The sequence below is a fragment of the Echiichthys vipera genome (genome assembly GCF_963691815.1).
Source record: "Echiichthys vipera genome assembly, chromosome: 20".
NCBI classification, from domain to species: domain Eukaryota; kingdom Metazoa; phylum Chordata; class Actinopteri; order Perciformes; family Trachinidae; genus Echiichthys; species Echiichthys vipera.
The window spans coordinates 2,421,552-2,440,015 of record NC_139845.1 but is presented as its reverse complement, the minus strand read 5'-3'; the positions used below and the strand labels follow the sequence as shown (position 1 = coordinate 2,440,015).

General features: G+C 48.2%; 1 protein-coding gene across 2 annotated transcripts in view; it reads left to right on the top strand.

The window, feature by feature from the left end:
- Positions 1-18,464, top strand: part of LOC310962633 (plexin-B2-like) — a 206,440-nt gene that overhangs the window by 150,203 nt on the left and 37,773 nt on the right. For both annotated transcript variants that reach the window (XM_083935141.1, XM_083935140.1), the window contains 9 exons: positions 178-683; positions 2,201-2,527; positions 2,755-2,893; positions 3,628-3,773; positions 3,871-4,050; positions 5,545-5,679; positions 8,072-8,172; positions 9,820-9,946; positions 17,439-17,607. In XM_083935141.1, the coding sequence (XP_083791267.1) occupies positions 180-683; positions 2,201-2,527; positions 2,755-2,893; positions 3,628-3,773; positions 3,871-4,050; positions 5,545-5,679; positions 8,072-8,172; positions 9,820-9,946; positions 17,439-17,607 (1,828 nt within the window). In that variant the 5' untranslated portion in view covers positions 178-179. The remainder of the gene's footprint in view (positions 1-177; positions 684-2,200; positions 2,528-2,754; positions 2,894-3,627; positions 3,774-3,870; positions 4,051-5,544; positions 5,680-8,071; positions 8,173-9,819; positions 9,947-17,438; positions 17,608-18,464) is intronic.

Genomic DNA, 18,464 nt, shown 5'->3' with positions numbered 1-18,464 from the left:
CCTCCTCTTCTTCCTCTTCCTCCTCCTCTTCTTCCTCCTCCTCCTCCTCTTCTTCCTCCTCCTCCTCCTCCTCCTCCTCCTCTTCTTCCTCTTCCTCCTCCAATCAAAATCTAAAATCTCCTCCCAAAATTAACACAAAAATTCAACTTTTCCTTCTCTTCTCTGTTTTTCCACCAGTCATGATGGAGCGGTGGTGGGCGTGGCAGTTTTCCCTGGTCGCCCTGGCAACCATATACCTCATCCCCTCCCGCGGGTTCGTCTCCGACACGCTGGTCAACAACGTGGTGGTCGACCCTCGCTCGGGACGCCTGTACGTCGGCGCCGTCAACTACCTCTACCAGCTGAGCCCCGACCTCAAGATCGAGTCCCGCACCGAGACGGGCCCCAAACGGGACAACCGTCACTGCACGCCACCCGTCACCGCCGCCTGCGAGGAGGCCAAGGACACGGACAACCACAACAAGCTCCTGCTGGTCCACGAGGCCAAGGACGTGCTGGTGGTGTGCGGCAGCGTCTTCAGGGGCATCTGCTCGCTGCGGAACCTGAGCAACGTGGAGCAGCTGCTCTACTTCAGCGACACCAAAGGGGAGAAGTCGTACGTGGCGAGCGCCGAGGAGAGCGTCTCCGTGGTGGGAGTGATGTCCTACTTCACCAAGGACAGAGACAACTTCACCGTGTTCCTGGTACACTCACACACACACACACACACACACACACACACACACACACACACACACACACACGTGGTTTTCTATCAGTCCCGGCAGCACCGAGGTAAATAAACACATGAATACAAACGATCGCCTCCATCTGTGATATCCCGCGACAAACGCAATTAAACTGCAATTTGTAGAGAGCGGGGGAATGAAATTGGCAGCCATATGGGAGCGGAGCACTCTTGTCAGCTCTCTTGAAAGGTTTTATTTCTTTTATTTCCTCGCACGGTGCCAGGGAAGTCTTTACAAGATGGTTTATGATGTTACGTCTCGTCCTTTCCCTTCAAAGTAAAAGCTTCTAATCACGTCAGCGATTAGAGCCGCGGCGTGCGAACGTTTCCCTTCCTGCAGCTCTGGGTCGTGGGTCCCTTTCCCGGGCCACATTAACCAGCTCTAACTGGGGGATCCTGAGGCGTTCCCAGGCCAGTGTGGAGATCTAATCTCTCCACCTGGTCCTGGGTCTTCCCCGAGGCCTCCTCCCAGCTGGACGTGCCTGGAACACCTCCCTAGGGAGGCGCCCAGGGTTCATCCTTACCAGATGATCCTGAACCACCTCAACTGGCTCCTTTCAACGCAAAGGAGCAGCGGCTCTACTCCGAGTTCCTCACGGATGCTGAACTTCTCCCCCTCTCTCTAAGGGAGACTCCAGCCCCCCTCCTGAGGAAACACATTTCAGACGCTTGGACCTGGACCTGGTTCTTTGGGATAGATAGATAGGGCGCCCTCCCACTGTGCCTCCGTCCCGTGCCTCGTGCTTTAGGGTCCTTGTCCCCCCCTCCAGGCCCGTTTGTACTCACACTACCTGGGCCTCGGAGAATGCTTCTTGCTGCCTATACGTCATCACGCCGTAACACGTCACACGCATTGATGACGTCATGGCGATGCGTGGCTTTGTTTCCAGATCTTTCCGTAGACCTCGGAGTTTTTGTGCGTCTTGTCGACTGTTTTTGAATCTTTTCATCGACCAAATCTGCAGTAAACACTCCACCTCCGCATCACACCAACGTGAACCTTTCGCCGCCATTGTTTGAAATGTCCGCGCATGGTCCCTCCTTCTTTTTTCTACGTCCCAACAGGCGCACAGGAAATGACCTCAGAACCGCCGTAGGCCTCGTGCTCGTGCGCGCGCTCGTGCTCGTACATGTGCAAACGTACTTTACTAAAACCCACCTCTCCCAAACGGGACGTGGACGGCAAGCGTGCCGCTCCTAGACGTGGTACGGTTGCACTCACACTGGTCAAAGGAACCAGACTTTAGCCGTTTGGGCACGGTACGGAGGGACAGTGTGAGTGCGCCCTAAGTCAGAACAGAAAAGGTTTCTTTGAGTCGCATTACTCCATTTTTATATCTTAAATGTGTTTTTCTACATAAACTGGTGCAAACAAAAGCAGGAAATGAAGCGTATGATGCTCAAAAGGAGAAATCTGCAGCCTTTTCTTCACAGAGCAGTGAAATTAACGTTCAAATGTCTCGTCCGTCTCAGGTGGGTAAAGGCTACGGCAGCCACGACAGCACCAAGCTCATCTCCACCCGCATCCTCCAGGACTACGGCGACTGGGTGGTCTTCGACAGCATCATCGAGGCGTCGGCGGTGCAGGCCAACCCCTTCGTCCTGCGGTACCTCCACGACTTCCGCTTCGCCTTCAAGGACGGCGGCTTCGTGTACTTCCTGTTCTCGCGCACGCTGGGGGTCCAGGACACCAAGAACTTCACCTTCGTCTCCAGGATGTGCGAGGACGACCAGGGCTACTACTCGTACACGGAGCTGCAGCTCAACTGCAGCGTCACCAACAAGTACAACAAAGCCCAGGTATTTAAAAAGAGCACACTTGGACATTTTTACGTTTGAGTTTGAAGCTTTTTCGAGAGCTCACCGCTCAAAAACTCTGTAAATTGGATTTAAAATGCTCTTGAACCTGAAATAGATTCAAGATAACAGGTCTCCTCTCTCACTGTGCCTCTGTTATATCAGTTAAATACCTTTTTTTTACTGTGAACATCAAACTTCCTGCTCTTTGTCTCCCTCTCGTCTCGCAGGCTGCCTATGTGGCGACGCCGGGAGAAGCCCTGGCTGAGACGATGACCCGCTCAGGCCAGTACGGACCGGTTTCAGCCTCCGACAAGGTGCTGTTCGTCACCTTCACTTCTGATGAAGACCCGTCCGCTTCAGCCATGTGTAGGTGTCGTCTTAACGGTGTTCAATGTCGGCTGTCTTGCGTTGGTCGGTCAGAACCGTACGTGCCAACGTTAGGTCGTTAGAAAGAGGCAGATTTAACCCTAATAGACAGTGAGCTCCTGTACCTCATTTTAAACTGGTGTACATCATTAATTCTTAGACAGATCCCTAATATTCCCTTATATATTTAGGTCATGACCAAATTTCAGCATAACCTACGGAAGACCTGGAAGGCAAGGTGAAAAAAAAAAAAGGTTTTCCGGCCTTTGTTGTCTCATACGTAACCTCGTACGTAGGTAAAAGTTTAGGCTTAAAGTGTAATTCTGGTGTAAATGTAATGATGTAACAACTATTAACGGAGAAATCCGGGAGAGACGCTAACAGCCGGATGTTGCTAACAGTGGTTAGCTCGGGGCAGCACGGTGAAGCCATTCAAAGGTCTTTTTTAACCACTAATGCTGCTGAAAATAACAGCAAACCTCTGCAGCAGCATGAGAAGAGTCCCTACACACACAACAAAGCAGCAACAGCGTAGTTAGTGAAGCCAGAGTTTATTAAAGAGTGTTTTAAAGACTTACCTACTGGCCCCTGCACCAGCTCCTCTCATAGTAAAGTCCATTACAGTGGATTACCAAAGTCAATCTCAAAGGAAGGAGCCCATTGGTGCTATGTTTTGTGTGAGTATTCTCAGAGCAAACTGAAGGGAGACGTTGTGTTTTTGCCCGTGTCTGCAGGCATGTACCCTCTTCAGTCCATCAATAAGAAGCTGGTGGAGATAATAGGAGCGTGCTACAGCCACAGCGGCATCATTAACCAGAGGGCCGCCGTCTACGCGCCGTACTCCTCCAAGTCTGACGAGCTGTGCAGCAGCAACAACCAGGTGAGGGAGCCCGCGTGTGTGTCAGAGATAAAACACACCGAGGCAATAACTCAATAATGATAACTCAATAATGATATGAATGTTTCCGCTCCGTCAGAAAAACATGGCCCTCAGGTACAAGTGCGGAGCAGAGTTCCTGCCGTCCCCGATGGCCAGCAAGGCCGAGTTCGCCCTAACGTCCGAGCCCTCGTTGGCCCGTAAGGGTCACATGACTGCCGTGGCTGTGGCTGTGGAAATGGGGCACGCGGTGGCGTTCGTGGGCACCGCCACCGGAGAGGTAAAGACCTTTCTGTCACATCAGCTGTCAGTTATATTCCCTTTTCTTTTTTGATTTTATTTCTTTTGTTTTCGGCTTTTAATACGTTTAAATTTAAATTATTAAGGCGCTGATGCTGTTAAAGGTTTGTATTTACTGTAAATGTTGAAACATATGATTCACGTCCAATCAAGTAATCATTTCCTAGTGATTTCTTATTATTGAACTCAATTGAATATACTTAATTTCAAACATATATATGCAACAAAGCACGTTATTGTATTTAATATTGTGTAAACAAACAAAATGTATATATTATTATATTATACTGCATGAATATTATCTTATTTGCTGATTGCAGTCAACAAGGATGCAATTTTTGGTTGAATAAATAACAAATAACACACTTTTTCAGCCAATTTCCAGAATAAAGCTTTAATAAAAATGATTATTATTATAAATATGATAATAATTTAATTTTAGATGTTTGATAAAGCATTACAAACTATCTTTATTGTGCGTTGAGTGTGGAAAAAGACCGAGAAAATCCTTGCTAACACGTATTTTAGAAAACTAATGCAGTGGCCGATTGCTTCACCACTGGGACGTCATCATCTGATCAACTTCACACTCGCCACTGCGCCCCCTCGGCTGCTCCTTAACCCACCCTCCAAGTGTGAAGTCGCTTTGATAAACACTTTTTGAGATTTGCGAAGGACAGTCACACATGCATATACGCAAAGATGCCGTCCTTTATAGTTGGATGATGCTGATACAGCGCCACCTATTGGCTAAATGGCTCCAAATGCGTCATGTCCACTCAGACGTCATAGCTTCACATATTCACCAAATGTGGTGTCGAAAGCACAAAGCGTTCAAGAGATATGACATTTTCTTTTAGTAATATAGGCTCAGACCGCAGCATCTGAGTAAACTTTGAGGTCCGTCTGTAGCAAAACTATCTGGAACATCAAAAATCTGAAATAGTCACTTCTTTCAGCTTGATCCAGAGATGTTTTGTACCAAATTTTGTGACGATTGCACAAAATTTGTTGGAGAAATAGCGGAAAAACGGATTTGGACGCGATTCAAAATGGCGGAAAACTGATTTCGGCGCAAATGGGTGAAGATTTGTCAAAGAATCCAGGAAAAAAGATGTTTTTGTAAGTTACGGTTCAAAAGTTACAGCCTAAAGTTTGTCCGTATGGCGCCACCATCTGGCCCAACAGGACGCCACTGAGGCATCAGCAGAACGCCCACGAGTGTGAAGCAGATACGAAGAATTACAGACGCCCAGAAAGACGGATTCCTTGCTTTAAAGTGAGACAATAAAGATAAACTGAAGGTGAAGCGTCTCTCCGTCCTGAGTAAAACCCCGACTGTTACGTTTTCTTGTCTATTCCGCGTCCGTTGGCGACACGCGTTGTGTTTCGTTACAGAAAATCCGCATTTATCGCGCACAAACGTGGAAAAACACCCCAGGTTCGATGCTGTTTTTGTGTTTTTCCCACACAGGTGCTGAAGGTGCATCTGTCGGCTCAGCCCGAGGTGTACGGGCGAGTGCCGGGAGACGTCACGGGGGGCCGGGTGAACAAAAACCTGCTGTTCGATTCCAGGCTGCAACACCTCTACATCACCGCGGAGAAAAAGGTCAAACTCACTCGACTCTGCGGGCGGATTGATTGTTCTGTTTGTGCGTCTCTCTTCTCAAACACCTCAGTGTCGTCGGCGTAGAGAAGGTCACGCGCTCGGACACGGCGTGCTTACTTCACGGACACGCGGAGTCTTCCATTTATTCTCTCAGTCTTTTTTGATCATTTATTCATTTGTGCGTTCGTTCCACTGACACCAATACATCCGTCTACATTACCGCACAGAAGCCCGCCATTGATTTATTCTCTTCCTCTCTTTGTTTCACCCTCTTCATCCGTCTTTCTCCTCCCTCGTCCTTTTCATCTTTGGGTCGCCATCGTTCTCCGCCGCCGCCGCGCCGAAAGTGGAATTGACGTTATTGATTTTGAAATGAATTAATTAGAACGCACTTCAAGGTGGGGGGGGCGATGCGCTTTCATCAAGTCGAGTGGCGACGCTGGAACTCGTTCCATCTGCTCATTTAAATTTATCACAGCGGCGTCTTCTTCTTGTCAGGGAGGTAAATTGTTTCCACCGCCTGTTGGAAGAAGTCCTCGGCTAAGACGAGAGGGAGATCCATCCAAGATCATCCTTTTTCAAATTAAAAGCTGTGATCGTCACGCTGTTTCTGGGCGCTGTGTGGCTCACATTTTTACTCTATAAAGTCCTTCATCTCTATGGAAACAGCACAATCACGGCTAATAGTAGTGTTGTGGGAATTTTGTATATTTGTAATTCGTAGTTCAGTGTCTCCTCTGTTGAACCTGATCATGTGACCGGTGCAGAGCTTGTTTGTGCTAAATGAAAAACGTAAATAACGGCCTCATGGCGGTATAACGGCAGATCTGTGCTTCTGTACATCCTGTCTCTCGCAGATGACTCAGGACTGTTTTCATGGACTATGTGGACCCTGTGTTAGAGACCTTGGCCTGTGTGGACCCTGTGTTAGAGACCTTGGCCTGTGTGGACCCTGTGTTAGAGACCTTGGCCTGTGTGGACCCTGTGTTAGAGACCTTGGCCTGTGTGGACCCTGTGTTAGAGACCTTGGCCTGTGTGGACCCTGTGTTAGAGACCTTGGCCTGTGTGGACCCTGTGTTAGAGACCTTGGCCTGTGTGGACCCTGTTTTAGAGACCTTGGCCTGTTTAGACCCTGTTTTAGAGACCTTGGCCTGTGTGGACCCTGTGTTAGAGACCTTGGCCTGTGTGGACCCTGTGTTAGAGACCTTGGCCTGTGTGGACCCTGTTTTAGAGACCTTGGCCTGTTTAGACCCTGTTTTAGAGACCTTGGCCTGTGTGGACCCTGTGTTAGAGACCTTGGCCTGTGTAGACCCTGTGTTAGAGACCTTGGCCTGTGTGGACCCTGTTTTAGAGACCTTGGCCTGTTTAGACCCTGTGTTAGAGACCTTGGCCTGTGTGGACCCTGTTTTAGAGACCTTGGCCTGTGTGGACCCTGTGTTAGAGACCTTGGCCTGTGTGGACCCTGTGTTAGAGACCTTGGCCTGTGTGGACCCTGTTTTAGAGACCTTGGCCTGTGTGGACCCTGTGTTAGAGACCTTGGCCTGTGTGGACCCTGTTTTAGAGACCTTGGCCTGTTTAGACCCTGTTTTAGAGACCTTGGCCTGTGTGGACCCTGTGTTAGAGACTTTGGCCTGTGTGGACCCTGTGTTAGAGACCTTGGCCTATGTGGACCCTGTTTTAGAGACCTTGGCCTGTGTGGACCCTGTGTTAGAGACCTTGGCCTGTGTGGACCCTGTGTTAGAGACCTTGGCCTGTGTGGACCCTGTTTTAGAGACCTTGGCCTGTGTGGACCCTGTGTTAGAGACCTTGGCCTGTGTGGACCCTGTGTTAGAGACCTTGGCCTGTGTGGACCCTGTTTTAGAGACCTTGGCCTGTGTGGACCCTGTGTTAGAGACCTTGGCCTGTGTGGACCCTGTTTTAGAGACCTTGGCCTGTGTGGACCCTGTGTTAGAGACCTTGGCCTGTGTGGACCCTGTTTTAGAGACCTTGGCCTGTGTGGACCCTGTGTTAGAGACCTTGGCCTGTGTGGACCCTGTTTTAGAGACCTTGGCCTATGTGGACCCTGTGTTAGAGACCTTGGCCTTCGTGGACCCTGTTTTAGAGACCTTGGCCTGTGTGGACCCTGTGTTAGAGACCTTGGCCTGTGTGGACCCTGTGTTAGAGACCTTGGCCTGTGTGGACCCTGTGTTAGAGACCTTGGCCTGTGTGGACCCTGTGTTAGAGACCTTGGCCTGTGTGGACCCTGTTTTATAGACCTTGGCCTGTGTGGACCCTGTTTTAGCTGAGCTCCAGTGGGATCGGGGTCATTCCTGCTAAACTCTGAGCTTTGTGAGGAAGCACCTTAACAATAAAAGCCTATCGTGTGTGTGTGTGTGTGTGTGTGTGTGTGCAGATCACCAAGGTTCCAGTGCAGGCCTGCCACCTGAAGACGGACTGTCAGGCGTGCGTCTCCATGAAGGACCCGTACTGTGGCTGGTGCGTCCTGGAGGGAAAGTGAGTCACTCTTCTGTGTGTGCAGGAAAAACGCTTTCATCCGCTCCTTTGTTTGCACATTATCAATTATGCGCATTAATAAGCAGCAGTGGAAAGTTTTTACAGATGAAAGAGACGAATGAGTGTCACAACAAAGTGCGATAAATCAAGATGAAGTACGTATGACGAGGAAGTAAAGAGCCGAACACGTCTGCGCGCAGCGATGAGGAGGCTGTAACCTTCCTCACATCTCATCTCATCTTCAGCCTCTTATCCGGGGTCGGGTCTCGGGGGCAGCAGCTTTAGCAGAGGACCCCAAACTTCCCTTTCCTGGGCCACATTAACCAGCTCTAACTGGGGGATCCTGAGGCGTTCCCAGGCCAGTGTGGAGATCTAATCTCTCCACCTGGTCCTGGGTCTTCCCCGAGGCCTCCTCCCAGCTGGACGTGCCTGGAACACCTCCCTAGGGAGGCGCCCAGGGTTCATCCTTACCAGATGATCCTGAACCACCTCAACTGGCTCCTTTCAACGCAAAGGAGCAGCGGCTCTACCCCTCGTTCTTTGGGTCATGACCATAGGTGAGGGTAGGAACGAAGATTGACCTGGAGATCAAGAGCTTTGCCTTCTGGCTCATGAATACGTGAAATAAACATAAACATAAACATATTTTCATTATAGTCTTGTTTGCTTGAGGTTTAACTTCCACATTCCCTGGAAAATTGGCTAAAATGAACAACATTAAAGTGGAAACCTGCCTGTTGTTTGGACTTGTAAAGCACATTGAGCTGCACTTTATGATATGAAAGGTGCCATATACATAAAGATTATTAATTATTATTATTTGTGGACTGATGAAGACTTATGGTGTCTGCAGAGCACGTCCCTGAACCCACCAAACTCCGTTCAGAAAACAGACGTTTGCGTGTCGTCGGCGGACAGACCTGAGAAAACGTGAACTCAGACTTTTTATGAATCAGCATCACATTCATTCTTTCATTTATTCATCTTCAGCCTCTTGTCCCTGTCGGGGTCTCCGGGGGGGGCTGGAGCCGATCCCAGCTGACATCGGCGTGAGGCGGGGTCCACCCTGGACAGGACGCCAGTCTATCACAGGACACATAGAGACGAACAGAGACAGACAACCATTCACACCTACGGGTGATTTAGAGTCATCGATGAACCGAACACCTGCACGTCTTTGGACTGTGGGAGGAAACCGGAGAACCCGGAGAAAACCCACGCAGACACGGGGACAACATGCAAACTCCACACAGAAGGGGGACAGCCGGGATTCGAACCAGGAACCCTGTTGTTGTGAGGCGAAAGTGCTGATCACCACACCAATTGTAGTGGTTATTGCACTTAAATCACATGAAAATTTGTTTATTCTGGGTTCATGTCGCTGTAGTCGAGGCCCTGACTCGAACCAAACTCCATTCAGAAAACAAACATTTTAAAGGTTGTGTCCTTGTCGTCCTGCGGATCGACCTGATACCGCAAACATTCGGAGTTCTTTCAAATCCGCATCATGACGCCGGCACTTCGGCTCACGTTTGATCACTTTAGTGCGATTAAATCACATAAAAATGCTAGTTTTGCATCCTTCCTGCTGGAGTAGCGGCGGTCATGCGGGTGAGACGTTAATGCGACCGTCTGCTCGATTCACAGGTGCACCAGGAAGAAGGAGTGCAACAGGTGGAGGGAGGAGAACACCTGGCTGTGGTCGCCCAATCAGCAGTGCGTCGAGATCGATGCCTTCGACCCGCCGAACCTCAGCTGCAAGAAGACTCAGCAGGTAGGAGGATGTGCATGGACGTGTGTTTCCCCCCCCCCCCCCTGAGCGAACTTCACTCACTGCTGAGCTCTGCTGAACTCAAACCAGTCTCACCTCCTGACACGCTCATACAGGTGCAGGTGCAGGTGCAGGTGCGTGGACCCTGCAGGGGCCCTCAGGGGAGCGACAGCCTCTCTGATGTGCGCTGACGTTATAATTTAGAGGTTTTTTGCTTAAGAGCCAGGTGTAACTTTGCAAAGACTCCGTGCGGTTTGTGCTGACGGGTCCTCTGGAGGCTGATTCAGCGCGTAAAGGTGAAATGATGCTTCCCTGGGAATATTGTCACACTCAAAAACCGCTGATGACGCCTCGTTTGTGTGAGTCACATATGAGAAACCGCACCGACACAGCTAAAAAAACATACCACCGTTGTCTTCATTGACCTTGTTAGCCGAGCACGCTTGCAGCTAATGTTGGAACAGACAAACACACTCTTAAAGCTTTTTGTAACACTTTGATTGTGCGATCTTTAGTCCTAGCTCAGCTGGTGTACAGCAGCTCCTAAATGTGTGTTCTGTGTCTGGGGAACAACATGATATAAAGTACGACGCGTCAAAAAGTGAGATAATGATTTGCAGAACCTTGGAAGATAGACTTATGACTTTTCCCTGACTTTAAACTCTCAGGTAAGGCTCTAAATATCCGCAGTGACGTAAAATATCTCGGTCATGTGATCACAGACCAACTGACAGATGATGAGGACATTTCTCGTCAGTGTCGTACGTTGTATGTGCGAGCAGATGTATCGGCACGTAAATTGGGTTGGTGCACTGTTGGTATGAAGCTTACTCTGTTCAAAGCGCACTGTTCACCTATGTACACTGCACATCTGTGGGTGAAATATAAAAAAGCCAGCCTTCAGAGACTGCACGTGGCGTACGATGACGCTCTGAGGATCCTTTAAAAAAGGCCCAGATGGACCAGTGCGAGCGAGCTGTCTGTGAGCTCGGGAGTGAACACGCTGCACGCGGTTCTGAGAAGTGTAACGCACGGGTTCATCTGCCGGTTCAATGACTCTGAGAATCTAAATGTTGTGGCGATGGTGAACGTTATGTACAGTAACACGCGCTGCACGTCTCAGTTTTTGAAAGGGTTCAAAATAAACACCCCCGTCAGTGTTGAAGTGTGGTCAGACGAGGTTCTGATCCACAGTCAGTGTGTCAGTATCAGTTTGAGTGTACGCTGCAGTATATTTAGAGTATTTTCGCCACCTTACTTTAGTGTCAAACAGCCCAGTTTACATTTACACGAAGGGACTTGAAACTGTTATCCACGCTCTCTTCAAAACGACCACACTGCACCGACAAAAACCCTCGCACATAGGTGTGTTTGTGCGTGCGTGCGTTAGAATAAAACCTGAGTGAAAAAGTGAGTTCCCTCTGCATTGGTGTGTAACGCCCCGCGGAGAAGAGACTGAGAGTGTGTGTTGGTGATAGATGAGGCATAGTGTGTGTGTGTGTGTGTGTGTGTGTGTGTGTGTGTGTGTGTGTGTGTGTGTGTGTGTGTGTGTGTGTGTGTGTGTGTGTGTGTGTGTGTGTGTGTGTGTGTGTGTGTGTGTGTGTGTGTGTGTGTGTGTGTGTGTGTGTGTGTGTGTGTGTGTGTGTGTGTGTGTGTGTGTGTGTGTGTGTGTGTGTGTGTGTGTGGCTTCTGTTCGTTCCCCGAGATCAAAAAGTCTGAAATCAAAACTTTAGCGGCGAAATTAAAACGGTCGAGGTCAGCGAGGACTAATGAGGGAGCGGATTTTTGAACAACACGGTTGAATAGCAATTACTACTGAAACACACACACACACACACACACACACACACAGAGGCAGACGTATGCACAATTTATCAGGGTCGACCGCTGGGCGTACTTATTCTCTCTCACTCACACACATTACTTTGTTGCTCATTAACAAACACACACACACACACACACACACACACACACACACACACACACACACACACAGACACACACTCACACACACTCACACACCCCAAGGCAACTGGACTTGGTTATTTGTCCAAGTTGCTTTTGACTGAAATTGCTTTGGGGATAACGATGACCTGGACAAATGAGAATATTCACAGGCTCACACACACACACACACACACACACACACACACACACACACACACACACGCACACACACACACACACATCCTCACAACATGAGTAGCACACATATAATCCCTCTTTCTCCCACACACACTCCTTTAAACCTTTTTCAGCCAATAAAAAATCAACTAAATGTTATTAACATCAATGTTGAGGTTACATTTGCACATTTAATGAACACATTAATATGAATATTTCCATATAAAGACAATTACATTATAATGTATTAAGTGAAAAAGAGCAATAACAACATTTAGAGACTTTTACATATAAACTAACGTCTGTATTTAGATTTTTTTGCAACTGTCTCATGAAATAGATGTGCAAAATATTCCCCTGTTCTGATGTATGACGTATGAATACACTCATAAACACATATAATACTAAACTTCATCATAACGTTGCATTGTTCAATTAAAAAAAGACTCTATTTGTCCCCGGGGGGCAATTCAGGGCACACAGAGCAGCAAATAACGACAATGCAACTATACAAAAACATTTTAAGCTAACAAGAATAAAGTGTAAAAGAAGAATAAGTGTCATTGTTGGTGGTTAATAAGGCATTTTCAAGCATTCAGAAGGATCCATGTTGCATCACGAGTGATTATTAAGCTAAAAAGACGCTAAAATGTTAATAATCCACGCAGAGAAATACACAGAAAACTGCGTCTGCTTCACGAATGGACCCTTAATTTATTAAACATGTGGTCAAAGTAAGAAAAAATGTCATGAACGGTTCAGGTGTAACACAAAAGGTGGACCCGATGCAGACACACACAAACAGTACAGTTACAAACTAAACGTTTAATATAAAGAACGGACAAACGCAAAAACACTACATAGGATACAAAGACTAACTAAACGAACGGAAGATCAGGGAGATGGACGGGAAACGGGAAAAAGTACAGGGTGGACGACGGTCCGGCGCTGCGTGCCTGTCAGCGTAACAGGCTGCAGCTTTGGGGGAACGCCTACCGGACCTACACAGGGACGAGGGAGAGACACATGCAGGGAAACACAGACAGGGGGAGACAAACTCACACACAACGGAAGAGAGGAGGGTACTGACAGAACCAGATCATGACAAAAATACCCTTTTTTTCAAGCTTAATTTTAACTGTGAGATTAAAACGCAGAGTTGTAATTCTGCACACATCTTCTATAATCCAACAATGATTCACAATCAAGCTTTCTGTGTGTTTACGACAGTGGGAGCGTTATGAATTCACTGTAATTCACCATGAATAAAGATGCGGTTACAGTGTTTTCTATTAAATAAACATTTAAAAGCTCAACAATGAACCTTAAAGCTCCTGAATTAGAATGAGATTAAGTTCTAGGATCTCTTCAGTGTCTCTGCTGTGTGAGGAAAACACAAATAACAGCTTTCAAATAGGAAACCGGTGGATTGTAACTCCAGGTAGGGAATGAGTCCTGACCCCAGGTGAAGGAGTTCAAGTACCTCATGTTCACGAGTGAGGGGACGATGGAGCGTGAGTTCGGCCGGAGAATCGGAGCAGCGGGGGCGGAGCTGCAGTCGCTCTACCGCACCGTTGTGACGAAAAGAGAGCTGAGGAAGGCAAAGCTCTGGATCTACAGCTCAGTCCTGGTTCCTACCCTCACCTGTGGTCATGAAAGCTGGGTCAGGACCCAAAGAACCAGGTCCAGGTCAGGACCCAAAGAACCAGGTCCAGGTCCAAGCGTGTGAAATGTGTTTCCTCAGGAGGGGGTCTGGAGTCTCCCTTAGAGAGAGGGGGAGAAGTTCAGCATCCGTGAGGAACTCGGAGTAGAGCCGCTGCTCCTTTGCGTTGAAAGGAGCCAGTTGAGGTGGTTCAGGATCATCTGGTAAGGATGAACCCTGGGCGCCTCCCTAGGGAGGTGTTCCAGGCACGTCCAGCTGGGAGGAGGCCTCGGGGAAGACCCAGGACCAGGTGGATAGATTAGATCTCCACACTGGCCTGGGAACGCCTCAGGATCCCCCAGTTAGAGCTGGTTAATGTGGCCCGGGAAAGGGAAGTTTGGGGTCCACTGCTAAAGCTGCTGCCCCTGAGACCCGACCCCGGATAAGAGGCTGAAGATGAGATGAGATGAAGATGTTTGACTTCACACGGACTCTGGAAGTAACAAGACAAACAAACTCTTCCACATCTGCAGTTTAGAAAGGATTCACCTCCTCGTATTTGCATAATGTTTATTATAACCTGACCTGATTGTAATCACCGCGCACACACACACACACACACACACACACACACACACACACACACACACACACACACACACACACACACACACACACACACACACACATTTACTTTGTTTATGTCTGATGATCCACACACAGATCAGACCTGAGCAGCTTGAATATTTATTCCCCCAGAACTTGTTGACATCTGAACCTGAAACTACATGAAATTAGCATTTAGTGTGTTATTCGGATGTGAGTGCAGCGTGAGAGCGCGGTAAAGTTATTCTGGGATGGCGAGTGAAGGTCAGGAGCTGTGCATCTCCAAGGGCGACGTGTCTTTCCGGCTAAATTGGCTCTTTGATCGATCCCTCATTAATGCAGGAAGTTCAGCGGTCAGGTGCAGATGCAGTGGCGCAGCAGCAGCACTGTATCTCCTCTCCCGGGTTAAAATGGCCGCCGCGGCATTTTGGGTTTTCTAGTGTTGTAGAAATCGGTTTCAGTCAAAAGCAACTGGACTTGGTTCTTTGTCCAGGAAGACGTTTCACCTCTCATTCATGTACACATCTGACCAGGACCAGGACCAGGACCAGGCTGGGACTGGACCAAGACCAGGACCAGGACCAGGCTGGGACTGGTCCAACTAGCTGGTGTCAGATCCAGGTATTTAACCTCTCACAGGCCGATGATGTCACTGGAACCCTTTGTGCTCCAAGTGCCAACGACCGTCGTTAGAGTGACAGTCGTTGGTGGGAAGTTGGTTTGGACTTGGTTAGTGCTGGTCCAGTCCCAGCCTGGTCCTGGTCCTGGTCCTGGTCCTGGTCCAGTCGTTGGTGGAAGTAGGTCTGGACTTGGTTAGTGCTGGTCCAGTCCCAGCCTGGTCCTGGTCCTGGTCCAGTCGTTGGTCGGAAGTAGGTCTGGACTTGGTTAGTGCTGGTCCAGTCCCAGCCTGGTCCTGGTCCTGGTCCAGTCGTTGGTAGAAGTAGGTCTGGACTTTGTTAGTGCTGGTCCAGTCCCAGCCTGGTCCTGGTCCTGGTCCTGTCGTTGGTGGAAGTAGGTCTGGACTTGGTTAGTGCTGGTCCAGTCCCAGCCTGGTCCTGGTCCTGGTCCAGTCATTGGTGGAAGGAGGTCTGGACTTGGTTAGTGCTGGTCCAGTCCCAGCCTGGTCCTGGTCCTGGTCCAGTGGTTGGTGGAAGTAGGTCTGGACTTGGTTAGTGCTGGTCCAGTCCCAGCCTGGTCCTGGTCCTGGTCCAGTCGTTGGTGGAAGTAGGTCTGGACTTGGTTAGTGCTGGTCCAGTCCCAGCCTGGTCCTGGTCCTGGTCCTGGTCCAGTCGTTGGTGGAAGAAGGTCTGGACTTGGTTAGTGCTGGTCCAGTCCCAGCCTGGTCCTGGTCCTGGTCCAGTCGTTGGTGGAAGTAGGTCTGGACTTGGTTAGTGCTGGTCCAGTCCCAGCCTGGTCCTGGTCTAGTCGTTGGTGGAAGTTGGTCTGGACTTCATTAGTGCTGGTCCAGTCCCAGCCTGGTCCTGGTCCTGGTCCTGGTCCAGTCGTTGGTGGAAGAAGGTCTGGACTTGGTTAGTGCTGGTCCAGTCCCAGCCTGGTCCTGGTCCTGGTCCAGTCGTTGGTGGAAGTAGGTCTGGACTTGGTTAGTGCTGGTCCAGTCCCAGCCTGGTCCTGGTCTAGTCGTTGGTGGAAGTTGGTCTGGACTTCATTAGTGCTGGTCCAGTCCCAGCCTGGTCCTGGTCCTGGTCCTGGTCCTGGTCCAGTCGTTGGTAGAAGTCGGTCTGGACTGAAAGACAGGAGTGACAGTAAGGAGTTTGGTGTGTGTGAGTTCTGCTCGAGTGCAGATTTTTGTCTCAAACTCATTTTAAAACCCAGCAGGTGAAGAAGGAAACCATCGCTATCACCACGACACTCCCCCGTCAATTACTGACATTAGGGAAATCATTTTGCGTTTATTAGAAGTTTTATGAAATTTTATGTTAACTATGCAAATGAGGCGTTACTTAAGCTAACAGGAGGAGGAGGAGGAGGAGGAGGAGGAGAAGAAGAAGAATTCCTTTATTAGTCTCGCAACGGGGAGATTCAATTTTTTCACTCTATTATATTTATTCATGTTACACACACACAGACACACAGGCCCGAAATACACACACATGCACACACACACACACACACACACACACATGCACAAACTATAACTATATATACATGCAATTAAAGGAGAGACGTCAGAGTGAGGGGGCTGCCAATGGACTGGCACCCCGAGCAGTTGGGTGTTCGGTGCCTTGCTCAAAAGCAACTCTGCAGTGCCCAGGAGATGAACTGGCACCTCTCCAGCCACCGGTCCACACTCCTGCAGTGAATTGAAGAGAAATCTACAGACACAAACAAACAAAGTGAAGTCAAATGAATGTTTTAATTCCTCCAGTCTGAAAAAAGACGCGTTAATGAAGCAAAATAGTCCAGAATCTCAAAATTCACCCGTACATTAAAACACACGTTTCTGCCCGTACTGTCTCCCCTTTATCTCCTGTATGTGTTACAATATTTATATGGTAAATGGACTTGTACGTATAAAGCGTCTTTCTAGTCTTCTGACTACTCAAGGTGCTTTCACAGTGTTTGTCACATTCACCCGTTCACACAGACATTCACACTGATGGCAGTGGACATCTACAGACCATCTAATCTAACCATTCACTCCACATTCACACACCCATGTGCAGCACGCGGAGCAATTCAGGGTTCAGTGTCTTGCCCAAGGACACTTCGACATGTGGACCTGGGGAGGTGGGGATCGAACTACCAATCTCTCGAATGGAGGACGACCCACTCTGTCCCTGAGCCACAGTCAGTCACAGTCGTACATATTAGCGCTATAGCGTGATTAAGACGTAGTTTGGAGATGAAACGATGCTTGTCAGCTGGATAAATGAATCATTGCTTTTGGATTTTGTTGAAATTAAATTAAAAAAAGATGAAATAACGCAAAACCAATCCTTTTTTCTATCTAATGACAGTCTTCCAGTGACTCACACACATCTTTGATCTCACTGCAGCGGGTCGGGGTGTGAGATGAAATCACTAAATGACGTCTGTATTCTCGTTTTCTTTCTCTCTCTGTGACATTTACGTCCTCTCTTCTGTCTGATCTCTCTTCTGCAGGTGGATATCAACATCCCCGCGCTCCCCGCGCTGAGGAGCTCCGACAGGCTGCAGTGTGTGTTCGGCGCGTTCGTCAGCGGCGCGGTGGTGGGGGTGGTCGACGGTCAGGTGCGGGTCACCTGCGCGCTGCCCAACCCCGTGGAAATCCCTCCCACTCCCGACCAGCAGGGTAGGTGCACAACACGGACAAGTAGGCATGCGTTCTCAGGCCAAAACAACAGATATTGTTTATTTTTTTAATCTTAGAACTGTTAATTTCCAGAAAATGAACTGTGCTATAATCTATATTAGAGGTAACATTAAAAAATAGTATAAAAGGGACACAAACAGTACGCATTAGCATAATAAATCACTGTTTCCTGTATTAGACTTGTTGTTTTGTGTGTTTTAAGTCCTTTAAACGTTGCATTGGTGGCACTTTATCTGTTATGCAACAATGTCGGTGTCAGATAAAGTGATAAATTAAATAAAATTGGAGGTTTTACAGGAAGTGTTTCTTAATAATAATGATCTTTTTTGTATAGAGCACTTTGCAAAAACCGCTGCTTCAAAATAAAACAGACAAGTCATAAAAAAAGAAGACTTTTAGGATAAAAAAACAACTTTTTTAGACATTACAAAGGAAATAAAAATGCTAGTAAAGTCAGAAAAGGCCCTTTGCTAACGCCTGTTTAAAGAAGGGACGTAAAGTAAGTTTATTTTATTTAATTTTAAATAATTCTGGTGTTATTGGGGAGGTTAAAATGCATTTAAGACAAAAAAAAGGACAAATTGATTTACTTTTCCCCCCCTAAGAGTATATTAAATATGAAGCTACAACGAGGAGACGCTTAGCTTAGTTCAGCTTAGCTTAGCATAAAGACGACAAACAGGTGGAAAAGGCTAGTCTACTTGCTCTGTCCAAAAACAAAAAAGATATAGTTAGATATAACGTGTTAATCGGTGAGTTTTAGAGGTGCTGGTAGGTGGATTTTGTTCCTTTTGGACGGAGCCGGGCGAGTGTTTACTTCCAGTCTTTATGCTAAG